At 38.4% G+C, this 16,491-nt stretch overlaps 2 protein-coding genes and 1 non-coding gene across 3 annotated transcripts in view; 2 read left to right on the forward strand and 1 right to left on the reverse strand.

Annotated features, from left to right (window-relative positions):
* Positions 1 to 10,200, forward strand: part of LOC125230730 — a 41,466-nt gene extending 31,266 nt beyond the window's left edge. Inside the window, exon 2 of the mRNA XM_048135990.1 lies at positions 10,130 to 10,200. Coding sequence (XP_047991947.1) covers positions 10,130 to 10,200 — 71 coding nt within the window. The remainder of the gene's footprint in view (positions 1 to 10,129) is intronic.
* Positions 1 to 16,491, reverse strand: part of LOC125230214 (5-hydroxytryptamine receptor) — a 296,357-nt gene that overhangs the window by 175,053 nt on the left and 104,813 nt on the right. The gene's annotated exons all lie outside the window — the stretch shown is intronic.
* Positions 5,298 to 5,370, forward strand: Trnad-auc. The gene has a single exon. It is a non-coding gene; the product is annotated as a tRNA-Asp (tRNA).

A 16,491-nucleotide genomic window follows, 5' to 3' on the forward strand; every position in this document is an offset into this window, starting at 1 on the left:
TTGGGCTATACATATATAATTAATTAAATATTAATAATAATGTCAAATCCATACTAATATTACAAATGGGAAAGGGTGTGTGTCTGTTTGTTTGTCCGTCTTTCACGGCAAAACCGGAGCGACGAATTGACGTGATTATTTAAGGGGATTTAGTTGAAGGGATGGAGAGTGACATAGGCTACTTTTTGTTTCTTTCTTACGTGAACGAAGCCGCGGTCAAAAGCTAGTTTATTATAAATGGGAAAAGCTGGTTACTCTATAATCTGAAGTGGAAGAATTCGTTGTTTCACCAAAGATAATGTGTGTTTGTTTGTTTGTCCGTCTTTCACGGCCAAACGGAGCGACGGATTGACATGTTTTTTAAGTGGAGATAGTTGAAGGGATGGAGAGTGACATATGCTACTTTTGTCTCTTTCTAATGCAAGCGAAGCCGCGGGAAAAAGCTAGTACAGCACGGGTAGCATGGTCGCGCGATAGACGATAAAATATCAGGCCGTCCCTGTCGCGATTATAGGGACGGCCAGATGTTTTATCATTTATCGCACGACCATAATTACCTGCCTGGACCAGATTATATTGATGATAATTATTATTTGTAACCATTTAGTTAATATTGTCTTTAGTTACCGCGATAGTTACTTATGAAATAAAAACTATGAAAACGGATTAAATCGCGTATAATGAGTTTAAAATTCATCCCGATGTTTCAAACACTTTACAGCGTTCGTGGTCAACGGGTGACTGAGGAAAAATTACAATGTACAAAAGCTACCCATATTCTTGTATATAACCATTTAGTTGTTGAAGAAAAACATTCACACAACAATAACATAGGTCAACCAGCTCAGTAAATGCAATACTTTACTAATACTATGCCCACACTATGACCTATGTATAATGTATTATACCAGACGTGTAATATTTTATTTTATCAACAAAGGCATAATAAAGGATTGTATTGTATTTTTGTATGAAAATAAAAAATAGGAAAGCAATATAGTAATAGTCAAATATTCCATTAAAAAAATAAAAAATACTTAATAAATCCATAAAAGTTCAAATGATTAAAAAAAACTTCGGATTCGAACCCACGATCTTCTGCATCATAGTCAGTCGTTTGACCGAGACGCCATTTCGATTTACATTAGCAGTGTCGAAATACACGATATGTATCTTTGTTGACAAAATGCGTCATTATTTCTGAGTCTGCTTGAGTTAACTAAACCAATATCTTTAAATAATTACTTGTCAAGAGCCAAATGTCACTGATGACAATGTCAAATAAAAATGCGCGAAATATGACGGCTCTGTGTCTGTACACAAAATTTGGCACGCACATTTACCTAAAATTAATAAAAAATTCACAAGGATTTGTCCATGATTTCTGTATGAAACAATGTATTTCATTCACTACCGCGACGACGGATAATGTATAGTAGATGTATGCGCATATTTTTATTTAGTTGTAGTGTGCGGTGACTAAATAAATGGTAGATGTTTTTTGTATGGAAAGCGAGCCACCTTAAGACGATACGATACAGGTCAGTTCTCCATACAAACGCTCTCGACTATTTCCTCCTTGGTTTTTGAAGATAGAGCAATGATTTTTTCGACACAGATTATTATTTTTTTTTCTGAGTCGGACCGTATTGATATTTTTTGCTATTCTTATTTTAAAAAATGCTAGATCCAATCAAAATTTCTAAAAACGGCATTTTTCAATATGGCTCGAAAAAGGGATACTCAAGATCGGTAACAATTGTCCAAAAAATCTAAACGGTCCGACACAGATTATTTCATTTTAAATTATTCAGATTCTCAAATTTCGTTCCGTTTAAATAAGTTTTGAAGGAGGAAAAGAGAGCGGAACCTCGATTTCAAAGATTTTTTCGCAATATCTTTTAACTGAGTTGTTCTTAATGGAAATTTTTTTTTCGATAAATCTAGTTAATAAAACTAGTATATTTAACTAAAATTCCCAAATTGAAAAGGGACTCCTTTCCATTTTAGCATTTTCGCTCCTGTAGCGTCTTAATGTATTGCAATAATCTAAACATCCAAATTATAGACTAATCAATTATTTTTGTTAGTAATTAAATTCCGTTAGGCCGTTTTCACATTATCCGATCCGATATCGGATGTCATAAGGATTTCACTGGAAAAAATACAAGATGGCGCCTGTAATGTATGGGATATCGGTCCTACATCCGATATCGGATCGGATAATGTGAAAACGCACGTACGCACGTAGGCCGTGGCCGTGGGGGTGTCGGACCGACATCCTACATCCGATAAACGCTTCCGATAGTGTCGGATGTCGGTCCGATAAAACGCATTGTTCCAAATCAATGAAGTATGATTTTGCATCAAAAAATATTTTTAAAAAGTTTTATATTTAATAATTATAAGCACTATATTTCAAATATTTTATTGTAAAATTAAAATAACGAGCATAAAAATACTCAAGAGCGGCAAGTAAAATAAATACTTATAATTTTACATTTAACTATATCTACTAAAAGATGAAAAAATTAGTATCCGCAATTCGGACCGATGAATTTGTTTTCAACAGAAATTCATCATTAACAGCAGCTGTTTAATAGACGCCATTTTTGTCACGCACACTACACTACAAACGTATACCTACATTATATACGCACACACACAAATATTATCGGCCGACAGCTGGCGGGGGGTCCGGCATGCCAAAAATGTCGGAAGCGTCCTGCCGATATCGGCAGTTCGGTGGTGCCTCGGACAAAAACTGTTCTAGGAGAGTGCCATCTGCATTAAATCCGCAATTTTTGCGTTTTATATCGTTTTTTAGTAATAATGATCTATTAAATACATCAATAAAAACCTGGAAGCGCATAAATCTTACATTTTACATCCTTCCTATATCCGATATCGGATCGGATAATGTGAAAACGGCCGTAGGGTTGCCAACCGTACACAAAGACCGGAAAAATGCTCTGAGGAAAATGATATGATATATAGTATTGTAAGTAATATTATTATTTTGGTTCAGCGTATTGTAATTATTTTTAATTTCTGTACCATTTTTTTTGTAGGTACTGTACTGCACACAATTACACCGTCATATTTAAAATAGATACCTAACTTGGATAAGTACTCGACACCGATAGCAATAAGAAGTTGCAGGGCAATCATGGTCGCGCGATAAATGATAAAACATCGGGCCGTCCCTAGTCCCTATCGCACTTACAAATAGTGCGATAGGGACGGCCTGATATTTTTATCATTTATCGCGCGACCATAATTGCCTGCCTGCTGTCTATAAGGCTGTCCTTTCGTCCTTCGTCCACATTAGAGATGGGCCGAATATTCGGTAAATATTCGGTATTCGGCATATTTAGTTAATCCCAGCATCTCCAGAGGTCCGACAGGTTTTCTAAATATATATTGTTTTTTTATTCGAGGTGAGATTTTAAAGACCAGTTCTTCGAAACTTGCTATTGTCATTCTGAAATATTCTTTGAACTTCACTTCACTTGTCTTTAATGCCGCATATTTCCTTTCAAAATGAGTTCCGTCATTATTCATTTTATATATATATGGGTTGACCCAGCATCTTCTTTTCGTCTCCTTTTTTTTAAGCGCCTCCGTAATACGAGCAAGAGCAGAATGCGCGTAATGGGATCCATGTCTGGATAAAGACTGATCGTGAAGTTCTGCACTGTGTATAGTTATCGAGGCGCGGCGACGCACCGCCAGTTTTGGCGGCGCGGCGACGCGCCGCAAAAATTCTGCGTTGCGGTGCCGCGCCGCGAGTTTTGGCGGTGCGTCGACGCACCGCGAGTTCTTGCGTCGCGGTGCCGCGCCGCAGATTTCCTGCCGCAAAAACTGGCGGCGCGGCAACGCAACGCAGAATTTTTGCGGTGCGTCGCCGCAACGCGCCCATGTGGCCAGGCCCTAAGGGTTCCTAGTTGACTACGGAACCCTAAAAAAGGAAGGTTTTATACAAAATACCTGGGACATTTTGGGAAACCTAGTGGATCTTGCTCAGAATCATGGACTCTATCAGCCTACCAATTTTTATCAAAATCGGAGACGTGATCCAAATGTACAAACTTTTCGGGAATTACTCACATAATCAAAAAAAACCGGCCAAGAGCGTGTCGGGCCACGCTCAGTGTAGGGTTCCGTAGTTTTTCGTATTTTTCTCAAAAACTACTGAACCTATCAAGTTCAAAACAATTTTCCTAGAAAGTCTTTATAAAGTTCTACTTTTGTGATTTTTTTCATATTTTATAATCATATGGTTCAAAAGTTAGAGGGGGGGGGACGCATTTTTTTTCCTTTAGAAGCGATTATTTCCGAAAATATTAATATTATCAAAAAACGATCTTAGTAAACCCTTATTCATTTTTAAATACCTATCCAACAATATATCACACGTTGGGGTTGGAATGTAAAAAAATATCAGCCCCCACTTTACATGTAGGGGGGGTACCCTAATAAAACATTTTTTTCCATTTTTTATTTTTGCACTTTGTTGGCGTGATTGATATACATATTGGTACAAAATTTCAGCTTTCTAGTGCTTACGGTTACTGAGATTATCCGCGGACGGACGGACGGACGGACGGACGGACGGACGGACGGACGGACGGACGGACGGACGGACGGACGGACGGACGGACAGACAGACATGGCGAAACTATAAGGGTTCCTAGTTGACTACGGAACCCTAAAAATGGTATACTATCCTCCTTTTATTTACGATTCTAATTTAATATATTACTTTAATACTTTAGAAGTTAGTTTTAGTTACCGCTAAAAAGGTACTATGGATGTACATACTTCAAACTTCATAATTCCACTATTCTTAACTCTAAAGTGACCTAATTTGTGTTTTTAGCTAAAGTATCTAAGAAACTTCCTCATTTAGGTGCCAACTTTTTCTCACTCAACTTCTTAAGGTAATTAGTTTCATACTAACTTTACAGTTCTAATAGTCTGGTTACTTAGTTGCTATAAGGGTCACTTTATTTCACACCTCTAGTAGAGGCCGAGCCCAGAGGCCGTGAGTTCAAGTCTCACCCAAGGCAGACATTTTCCACTTTTAAATTTATTCTAAGCCTAACGGCATCGATTGCAGACGTTTCTGCTAATCAGAAGTTAAAAATTTAGCATGGTTAGCGCATCGTAACTGGTGAATTTCCAATATGACTTGGAACTCCGGTTGCCGTTTAAGAAGTTTAATACTCTTACGGTAGATGTCGCTACGGGTCCCATTGACCTTAGTAGTGGAAAATTTCGCTGGCTTGGTTGAAGTCTTGGTGGCTCAGTTGGCAGAGCGCTGGAGTATCGATCCAGAGGCCGTGAGTTCAAGTCTCACCCAAGGCAGACATTTTCCACTTTTAAATTTATTCTAAGCCTAACGGCATCGATTGCAGACGTTTCTGCTAATCAGAAATTAAAAACCTCTAGTAGAGTTATTTAATTACAATTGAAGTAAACAATTTCAAAATAAGTTAAACCCAGCAGAACTATGATTTTAACCCCCGTTTATCGTTTTTAACCCCCGACGCAAAAACGAAGGGGTGTTATAAGTTTGACGTGTCTGTCTGTATGTTTGTCTGTCTGTCCGTCTGTTTGTCTGTCTGTCTGTGCGTGTGTGTCTGTCTGTGGCATCGTAGCTCCCGAACGGATGAACCGATTTAGATTTAGTTTCTTTTGTCCGAAAGCTGAGTTAGTCGGGAGTGTTCTTAGCCATGTTTCATGAAAATCGGTCTACTACCGCGGTCGGGGGTTTTTTCAAAATTTTAATTTTGTGGTTATGTTATCACTGAGTTCCTTTGACATCCTCAGGAAACTAGGATGTGGGTCAATTTGTGAAGTAGGCTAGAGGCTGGCAACCTGTCACTGCAATGTCACAATTTCATCTTCTTTTTAAGGTTTACCAAGATTGGCACTGAAATTTGAGTAGTTTCATGTGCTGTGCGTACCCCTTTATGAGATACTGGCGTGATTGTATAAGTGTAAGTGCGTTTTTAACCCCCGACGAAAAAACGACGGGGTGTTATAAGTTTGACGTGTCTGTCTGTCTGTCTGTTTGTCTGTCCGTTTGTCTGTCTGTCTGTGTGTGTCTGTCTGTGGTATCGTAGCTCCCGAACAGATGAACCGATTTAGACTTCGTTTTTTTTAAGCTGAGTTAGTCGGGAGTGTTCTTAGCCATGTTTCATGAAAATCGGTCAACTATGTCGCGGTCGGGGGTTTTTTAAACAATTTAATTTTATGGTTAGGTTATCACATTATCTGATCCGATATCGGATGTCGGACCGAGATCCCAAACAGCCGCCATCTTTGATTTTTGCCTTTGAAATCCTTTCGACTTCGGATATCGGATCGGACAATGGGAAAACGCTAAGGCTTGAGTAGACGTTCGGTGGGCGAGCGTGCATCATACAATCTATGCAGCGTCGACTCAGGACACTTGTATGAGCTTCAATTGTTTGACATGCACGCCGCACGCCCCGTCCCGCTGCACGCACAATATGAGCGTACACTCACTAAGAAATTTAACGGCCCAGCCACGACATTGGTCTAAGCGCGACAGCGGTGAGCGGCAACCATAAGTGCGAATGAAAAGTCCCATCGCTGTGTCTCGCTCCAATGTATGACCGCCGCTCGCCGCTGTCGCGCTTAGACCAATGTCGTGGCTGAGCCGTAACTTCGATAGGCTAATCTAAATATTCCCATTCCCTTTGCTTGCAAAGCGCTCTTTGATACTGAAAAGAGTCGTCGTTTGCTCGCGGCGCCGCTCGGGGGCGTTTTGTAATGCTCGCACATCTTTGAGTGCCGGTAGCTTAGTGAGACGAGGTGCGTTGTAGTTGGAGACTGGGGGTTCGAGTCCCAACATTTAGTTTAATGTATTTTTACGCAGAGTAAGAGCAGACAAATTGTCTAATGGGTGGTAAGGAATTCCTGTTTTTAACCGTCGCCCTCTGTCTGTTTGTCTGTCTGTCTGTTTGTCTGTGTGTGTCTATCTGTGGCATCGTAGCTCCCGAACGGATGAACTGCATTTAGATTCAGTTTTTTTTTGTCTGAAAGCTGAGTTAGTCGGGAGTGTTCTTAGCCATGTTTCATGAAAATCGGTCTATTATGTCGCGGTCGGGGATTTCTTCAAAATTTAAATTTTGTGGTTAAGTTTTTCATGGACAACTGCGACACTAAAATTGTTGTCCTGCAGCAGTCTCTCGAAGACATTGCAGACCTTTGGAACTACGATGGAACATCTTTAAATAAACCTTTAAAAATGTTCTTTTAATCAAGGAAAACATTACAAGAAACCGCATGAAAAAACTAAGAGAATATATACCCAAAAAGACATATTTTCGCACGATGGCTGACAACTTCACGAATAGTCCGACCACGTGTGTACGCTCTCCATCAATCTTCATGACTTCCCTGATGAGTTTAGTTTTTTTTTTATATATATTATATTTTTAAGCGGTCACCGTAACCTATGGACGCCTGCAACTCAAGGAGTGTCACATGCGCGTTGTCAACCCATTAGAAACTTTGTACACTCCTTTTTGCTGCGTTAAGTACACAGCAAAAAGGAGTGCACAAGCTCTAAGGAGGATTCGGGACGCCGACGACTCAAAGGACAATAGACGGAACAAATTAGTTCCGTAGATCCTTCCGTCACCAGCACACCGCACCCTCGTTGAGCTCTGTCAGCCTTACTCACTGGCAGGAACACAACACTAGGGTCTACTGCTATTTGGCTGCGGTCTTCTGTAAGGCGGAGGTACTTCCCCAGTTGGGCTCTGCTCTAGATTCGAGCGAGATGATATCCGCTGTGCTGTGCCCACACAAAGCGGAATATCATTCGGTGTGCCCTACCTGGGTGGCTAGCCGAATGGCACAAACGCTCACGAAACGCTCACGAAACGAAGCGCTAGTAGATATCTATCTCTATCGCGCTTGCGTATTGGCGCGACAGAGCCAGCGGCGTATCGCTTTCGTTTGGCGTCGGAGAAATGCCATTCGGCTACGGGGCCTGGTCTCCTATCAAATGTATAGTATACGTTGTGACCGCGGCGCTAGGACCATTCGGATTTTTCCCGTATGCAATCGGCAATCCGCCCTCCACATGACCTTCTGCCCTCCTGGCGTTCCATGGTCACATTATGTCCAACCTTCGTTACGGGCTGATTTTGTGGGGTAACTCAACATATGCCCAAGAAGCGTTCCTCCTACAAAAAAAATGCGTTAGAGCAATCTGCGGTGCCAAAACAATGGATTCATGTAGACCGTTGTTCAAAAAATTAAAAATTCTTCCGTTACCAACATTATACATTTATGAAACATGTCTTTTTGTGAAAACTCATATCAGTCAATATAAAATCATGAAATCTAACCCTAGGTCAACATCTAAATTCCATGGACTCAATATCAGTTATCCAGTCCACAACTCAGTTCATTTTGAAAAATCGATTCTTTTCATGTCTGTCAAAATCTTTAACCACTTGCCAAATGATTTAAAATCCATAGATTGTCAAGGTTTCAAAACCAAATTATTTAAGTGGTGTTTACAAAAAATGTTCTACTCAGTTGGTGAACACTTTGTATCCACTAATATGTAATATTTTTTTTATTATTATTATTGTATCCTATTGTAATTACTTTTTTTGACATTATGAAAATTCTATATGAGCCACTTTTCTGTATGCATGACATTTACCTATCATTATTATGTTCTTTACAATTTTTATTTTCTTATTATGTATTTCAAATCTGACATTGCGATATCTACTTTCATTTTTAATTGGTTTAATGACATGCATATCGAGAGTCAAGAGTATTGTACGCCAAATTCTGGCAGATTGTGATGTTACAAAATACTAACCCTATCATCATTTATAACCACTCACATTCGAACAATAAATTGAATTGAATTGAATTGAATTGAATTGAATTGAATTGAATTCGCCAACGACGTCACAAACAACGTGTACGAGAAATCAGTGTGTCTGTGTGAACTAATTACTGTACCTTAACATAAGCGCTACTGAGCATCGCATTCGATAAAGTCGTTGCGAGAATCTCGCATCTCCGGTAGCAAACCCCTACGGTATACGGTAAAAAATAGAGTTTCCATACAAATTTTACTGTCACCACGATATTCGATCAAATGTCGTACAACGGTATACGGGAAAAATTGCCTCATGTGAACTGAACGTAGCCTTTAGTGCGTTTTCATATTGTCTTATCCGATATCGGAAGGATTTCAAAGGAAAAAAAACAAAGATGGCCGCGTAAATATATGGGATATCGGTCCGACATCCGATATCGGATCGGATAATGTGAAAACGCACTTAGTATTAACGAAGGCATCACATTGGAACTAGCATGAAAAAACTAAGACATTAAAAAAGACATCTTTTCGCGCGACGGCTGACATCTTCACGAATAGTCCAACCACGCGTGTACGTTCTCCATCAATCTTCATTACTTCCCCGTTGGATTATTCGGGACAGTTTCCAAATTTATATTCTTGTTGGATCACGTTCGTCACTTTTTTAGAAAATGAGATAATTCTTTATTGTTACACTAGCTGGTTTATTTTTAGATCCGTCAAAACAATTGGCTGGCAGTTCTAACTTGTGCGTTTTGAGAGAAACTTTCCGCCTAAGTGTAAGGCGACCCTCAGGACGGAGCGTTCAGCGGAGCGGGCGAGCGTGCGTTCACCCTATGCAGCGTCGACTCAGGACACTTGTATGAGCTTCTATTGTTTGACATACACGTCGCACGCCCCGCCCCGCTGCACGCTCAATATGTGCGCGCGCGCAGGCTTTACACTCAGTGGCCTATAATCGCGACAAAAAAATTTGCTGTTATACATTTCGACTGACGCCTAAATTTTTTGTCGTGATTTCAGCATGTCCCATACTTAAATTTGTTAATTGTGAGCTCAAAAGTCACTGCAAAGTTTGGCTACTTATGAATCTCACAGTACTTATAATAAAACCATACATTACTGCCATCCTTCTTCTACATGCCAGATAGCCGAGGCCACAGCAATATTTCGTTATTATCCCATATTGTACCCCTGTCTTTGTCAAGTCATCCCGCAAGATAAGGTCCCCTATTCCAGCCAGCCTAGCCAAGGAGACAATCTTTGACGCTCCTCCCGTATTCTTAGCGGAGTACTTGGTCACGATCTAGACCCTTTGCACGAAACAACACTTGAACACTACACCACACATAGATGGCGTCTCAAAAAATTCCTTGTTGCCATTGATTATTATGTAGATTGGCGTTAAGTGTCACTTTCGAGCCATAAATCTATGTCAAAAGTGACAACGCCATCTACAAGTATAATCGAAATCTACAAGACATTTTTTTTGTGGCGCCATTTATGTGTGGTGTACTGTATGCGCGTTCTTAGGCCGTCGCATTTGAATGTATGGGTTGGTATGATATTCTTATTTAATCTATGAAATGTATAAGCCAGGGGCCGAGCGTGTCAAATTTTGTACTGACGTTTGTTACTTACCTGTGGTAGGAAATATGTCTCTGAACCTTATTTGTTCATAATTTTAGTATTCTTGCAATTAAATATCTTCTGCCTACAAAGATTGACTTGCAAAAGCTGCAAGCTGTGAGTAGGGACAGATTACCTAGACGTTCTGACTGAGTTCGTTTGACCCGCCAAGTAGATGCTTTGCTTGAATATAAATGAAATCTGTGGTCGCGTCACTACAGAAGAGCTATGGACTACAAAACTCTTACGAAACGTAAGCGGTTGTGACTTTGGCTAGGTACTTTGTACGGTATTAAGCGTTTAAGAGCGGACCGGAAGCGAAATTTGAATTAACTTTTAGATCCAGTTATCAAATTTCTAAAGATTTTTTGGGAGATGAAGCGGATAAATTGTTAAACCTGTTTATATTGAGTTTAAATGGAAAAATTGTCCGTTTCTTTAGCTATTGTTTTGCAATTCCTAATACTGTTATTGATAAGTACCCACAGGACCCTAAAACTACGGTCATACCTCCTAGTGGGAATTGTGTTAGGATGTAGGCTACAAGTAAGATTTTATAACTTGTTTGTAAATATTATTGGTCTGTATCTGTTTTTTTCCCCAATAAAGAAAAATAAATAAAATAAAATAAAATATTATTGTCTTATTTAAGGTCAAAAAAAAGTTATATATATTATAGGTCCACTTGCCCACACTAGGCAAAAGGTCAGTATAAATGGTTGATTCCATATTGTGAGTATTTTTTTCGGAAATAAACAACAACTTTTTTAACCTTTTGACCGCTTTGAATTTTTTACAGAGCCGTGCTCGTATCGACAGCGGTAATAGGTACGAAGTTATACGAAGATTTGTCTTGTTTATCAGACCTCAAAGAATGAAAGATATTGTTTGTCTTATCAAACAGACTTCAGCGGTCAAAGGGTTAAAATACAAAAAATAGGTGGTCTAAATGTTCTTTATTGAAGCAATTTGGCTGCATTTTTACCGATTTCAAACTTCTTACCCAAATAAACACGATACACCTTAATAGTATAATTTATATCACTTCTAATTGATCTCTCTTTTCGTAGGTCTCTCACAGAAAAATTTGAGAATTTTCTCAATATCCGATCCGATATCGTCTTTAACACTTTCGAAACCGGGCTCTACGCGGCGCTACGACATTTTCGCTACATACGGGGAAACCCATGTAATCGGCTACGCTTCTACGAGCGGTGTACCCGACAGTCGGGTTCTTGGTAGCGAAAGTGTTAATATAAGGATAATAAGGATATCGGTCCTGCATCCGATATCTCGGCGTAAATAATATAAGCTTTTAAGCTTAAAAGCTTATACTATTTACGCCCCTATTTACTCTAATAACTTATCCACTGAGACACACGATTAAACAGATTACTCCTTACACATAATCGCTTCAGCTAAAATGTGGTGTATTTACATGTAACAGGAGATACGGTGATATGATAAATCAGTTAATTAATATTAAAGAGAATCAAGTGAGAGAATTACTGTCAAAGTAAAATGTGTAGTCGCAATGCATAGAATGCCATCTCTTGACAAAGTATTAAAACTTTTGAAGCTCAGGAGGGCGATTTTTGAATCTCGCATATGGGATTTAGTCACTAAAATACCGGTTGAAAACGGTGACTTGGAACCCTAGGCCACTCTAGAACCACAGTATAATAAGGAGTACTATCGTACAGTATGGCCACTTCCGCTCCCCGCTGAAAGCGGCGCCCACCCCCTCTCGGTTACATCACAGTCACCGCCTGTCAAAAACGCGAACAATTAACCTGTCATATATCACTCATACAAGCATGGTACGCGTTCACCTACACGAGCTTAGAATGTGTGCTAGGAACGCGCCTCTTTCATATATTTGATCGCCAGTGTCTGAGATGTGCTAGAACTATGTCATAGTGACGTTAAAAATCAGATTGTAAGAAATTTCTTACTGCTTGTCATTTTGACATGGTTGTAGAGTTGCCTAGGGTTCCAATTAGTTGACTGTACCTAGCTAAAAAGAAAATTAATACAGTAGCTACATTTCCGTTTTAATATCTTTGATGCGAGCGAAACTTTTTATCGTGACGAACATCGATTTGGCCGAAATTCATATCCCTCGGGAAATATACATTTTCAGATGCACTTTTTCACTTTTTACGATGCTAATGCTTTGTGAAAACCATGATAGTATAGATAGATATAGTATGATAGTTCTATATTTATAGGAGACCGAGGTGAGTTGTGACAATGGCGAGTTGTGACAACGTCGATTATTTGGGAACTTATGAACTCCGTAATCAATACTTAGTACCACCTAGAAAACCAGCGTCACGGAGAGTGCCATGTGGCCCATACCGTGACAACTAGCTGAGTAAGGACCATTTAGCGCAACTTATAATTTTTTACGACTAGGGAACAAATCAAATTATTTTGTTGAATTTTTTTTTTTTTTGATTTGTTCTTTTTTCCAAGTAGTCACACTACTATATATAAATTATAAATTCAAACAAATAGATATCATACACGAAAGAAAAAACGACAAGGCCCACTGGTGGCCGAGCCGGGAATCGAACCCGGGTCTTCAGCTTACGCGGCTAACGTCTTCACCACTAGACGGCGGGGTTTTCTTTCGTGTATGATATCTATTTGAATTTATAATTTATAATTTTTTGTTTGTAACTAGTTTTTAACCCCCGACGCAAAAACGACGGGGTGTTATAAGTTTGACGTGTCTGTCTGTCTGTCTGTTCGTCTGTCTGTCTGTGTGTGTGTCTGTCTGTGGCATCGTAGCTCCCGAACGGATGAACCGATTTCGATTTAGTTTTTTTTGTTGAAAGCTGAATTAGTCGGGAGTGTTCTTAGCCATGTTTCATAAAAATCGGTCTACAATGTCGCGGTCGGGGGTTTTTTCAAAATTTTAATTAGTTTAAGATAGTTATTGATATGTATTTTGTGCTAACAGTAAATGCTTTTTCTTTCTTTTTTTTCTTTCTTTCTTTCAATAACATAATATAACATGTTATTGAGGTGCATTGGGGGCACAGGTGTCATATATACCATAGATCAAGCAAACGTATCAACTTAGCGTGTCAAATGAACTCAGTATAATCCACTGAGTTGTCCGTCTTTAATCGCAGCTTGCGGCTTTCGGGCGTCAATTTTTGTAAGTCGAAGTCAACAAAAACATTTAAAATGCCTCGTTACGTGATATTTAATTGCAACAACACAAAAAATTCATGAACACTCAAGGGCCTGAGACATATTTCAAATCAAAACAAGTAACAATTTCAGTACAAAATCTGACATGCTCCGGCCCTAGACCAATAGATGAAATTGTTTCTTTTATCTAAATCTAGCTCTGTGACTATCACTTAGTCCGTAATAAGGTGCATTGGGGGTAATTTCGAAAGTCTCATAAAAATTACCATTATTTCCATCATTATCAAGATTCCCCTTTCGAAATTACCCGAGTATTTCTGTAATTCGAAAAGACCCCAAAGCACCTTAGTGTCCCTTTTGTTAGCCTGAGACTTGAACTAAAAACTTGTAGTTCGAGTCCTGCCGGAGGTGTGAATTTTTCCTTCAACCTAAAAATAGACCCAGACCCAAACAGAACAGAAACAGTAAATAATTTATTCAATTTAGAATAAATTATCATTAAACTTTTGTGACAACCCTGTACCTCGTGCCCATAATTGGAACCGCCCTAGTGGAACATACCTTCGCGACGTAAGCCCATTCTATGCCAATTTATGCCCTTGACACAGATCAAACAACGCAAAGTACTACACTAATAAAGGTTTGGTAAGATATTTTTGGCGCACTTCTCGTTTTTCTTGAAAATTACTGTTTTAAAATTATAATTTTCTAAATTTACTTATTATAAGTACTCTTAAAGGTTTGAGGAGCTTGGTCAAGTATTAAAAAAAAAATCGTAACAAATGTGAAGTCCCCAGTGAGCTATCGCGAGGACTATAACCCGAGCCCTCTCATGCATGAGTATTACGGTTCCAATTTTATCACTTATAATATGCAAGTGGATAAGATATAAAGTGAATAAGAGATGGCAACAAGGCATTCTTTTTAGTGGCGCCATCTACTATATCTACTATTTACACGTCTTTAGGCTTTTTCTTCTTTTATTTAATGTACCTATGGCACGACATAGTGACACTAAAAAAATACTATTGAATGAACATCTTGTTGCTTGCCTATGTTGAGCAAATAAAAATCTTTGTATCTTTGAATTAAATATAAATGGAATAAAGCATCTACAAGCATTAATACATCTATGTTGAATGGGAGCTCACAATGGAGTATTAATAGGTTTCAGTGAACACATCGCACCATCATGAGGTTTCGGTGGCTTTCAAATTAAAGCACCTATTGCTTCCATGTGTTTAAGGTAAGGGTGTTTGCTTGAGTTTGTTTATTTCATTATTTATTTATTTAAACTATTCATAGTTTTGTCTCTCTCTTTAATGATGGCTAGTATGTAGTATATGAAAATGTAATTAAGTAGCTAACTTTTACTTATAGAATTACACTCTTATTCATAAACTATCTCTAAAGTTATGAAGCCGATAAAGTCCGTTTGACCCTTTCTATCACACCAATACATTGGAAAGGGACAAACAAACTTTATCAGCTTGATTACTTTGGAGAACGTTTATGAATAGGGGAGTTAAATTTTAAAGTAACACTATTTAATAATGTACTATAAATATATATAAAATATTTATTGATTATTTATATATTTATGTATTAATATATACTGCGTGTTAGAATAAGGAATGAAAAATGTATTGTTATTTTGTAGTTTTTGTATTATGTGGATGTCTACCGTCTCAAACTCTCCCTCAAATGCTCAAAGGTTAACTGGAAGAGATCCCTTAAAGGGATAAGTTCGCCTTTGTACTGAAACTTTTTATTTTAAATATTATGTGCTGTATTCTTTTCCTGTACAATAAAGTGTTTTCTTACTTACTTACTTACTTACTTATCTAAGAAGTTTAAAAAAAATTATATACTATCGAGCCTGATTATGAAAATAGTGTTTTTTCTTTTAGGTATTTAATGATGGAAATATAATGATCATCCATGTTTTCTTACATATATTATATAATATGTAGTGATAATCTAGATAACTTTTGTATTGGTCTGTAAGCAATGCTTTTTTTTTTTTTAATCAAGTAAGTGGAGGTCTGAACTCATGATATTTCATCATCACTAGCTCATACTGTGTCAAACTATTACCTCATTTTTAGTGAGATTTTATCCACCGGCTGACGCTGGAAAATATCTTAAAGCATTAAAACCATATTATCTACCCCTAGGTAAAAAAAAAACAATCCATACTAATTGTATTATAAATGGGAAAGTGTGTGTGTCTGTTTGTTTGTCCGTCTTTCACGGCAAAACGGAGCGACGAATTGACGTGATCTTTTAAGTGGAGATAGTTGAAGGGATGAAGAGTAACATAAGCTACTTTTTGTCTCTTTCTAACGCGAGCGAAGCCGCGAGAAAAAGCCAGTTATAAATAAATGATATAAATCTTTCTTACAAAACACTAAAACCACTTAACATCCACAGCTCATGATTTCCCCAAATTGGACCCGCCTTACCCACATTACCCTGTTCATTTCCGGCGTTCCCGCTCACTCCAGAAATTAATATAATTCCCTAATGGACATGGAGTAAAGACATAAGGTAGCCCAGGAGCTCAGAATGCGAACAATAGACAATTTGAATTGCAAAGTTCAATTTCCTCGCAGCGGGACCGAGCATGTCACCGATGCTGGTGCGTGGTGTAATTTACAAGCAGATTAAAATATTAAAAAAAGCTAAAAAAAAATGTTATAAGTTTTTTACCTAATTGCCGACTGTACTTTTCTTTCAACAGTCATCTACTGCTCTCCGAGACGTTTTTAAAAACCCCTTACTCGATGGGGATACGACATTTCATT

This window comes from Leguminivora glycinivorella, chromosome 10 (assembly GCF_023078275.1).
Source record: "Leguminivora glycinivorella isolate SPB_JAAS2020 chromosome 10, LegGlyc_1.1, whole genome shotgun sequence".
NCBI classification, from domain to species: Eukaryota; Metazoa; Arthropoda; class Insecta; order Lepidoptera; family Tortricidae; genus Leguminivora; species Leguminivora glycinivorella.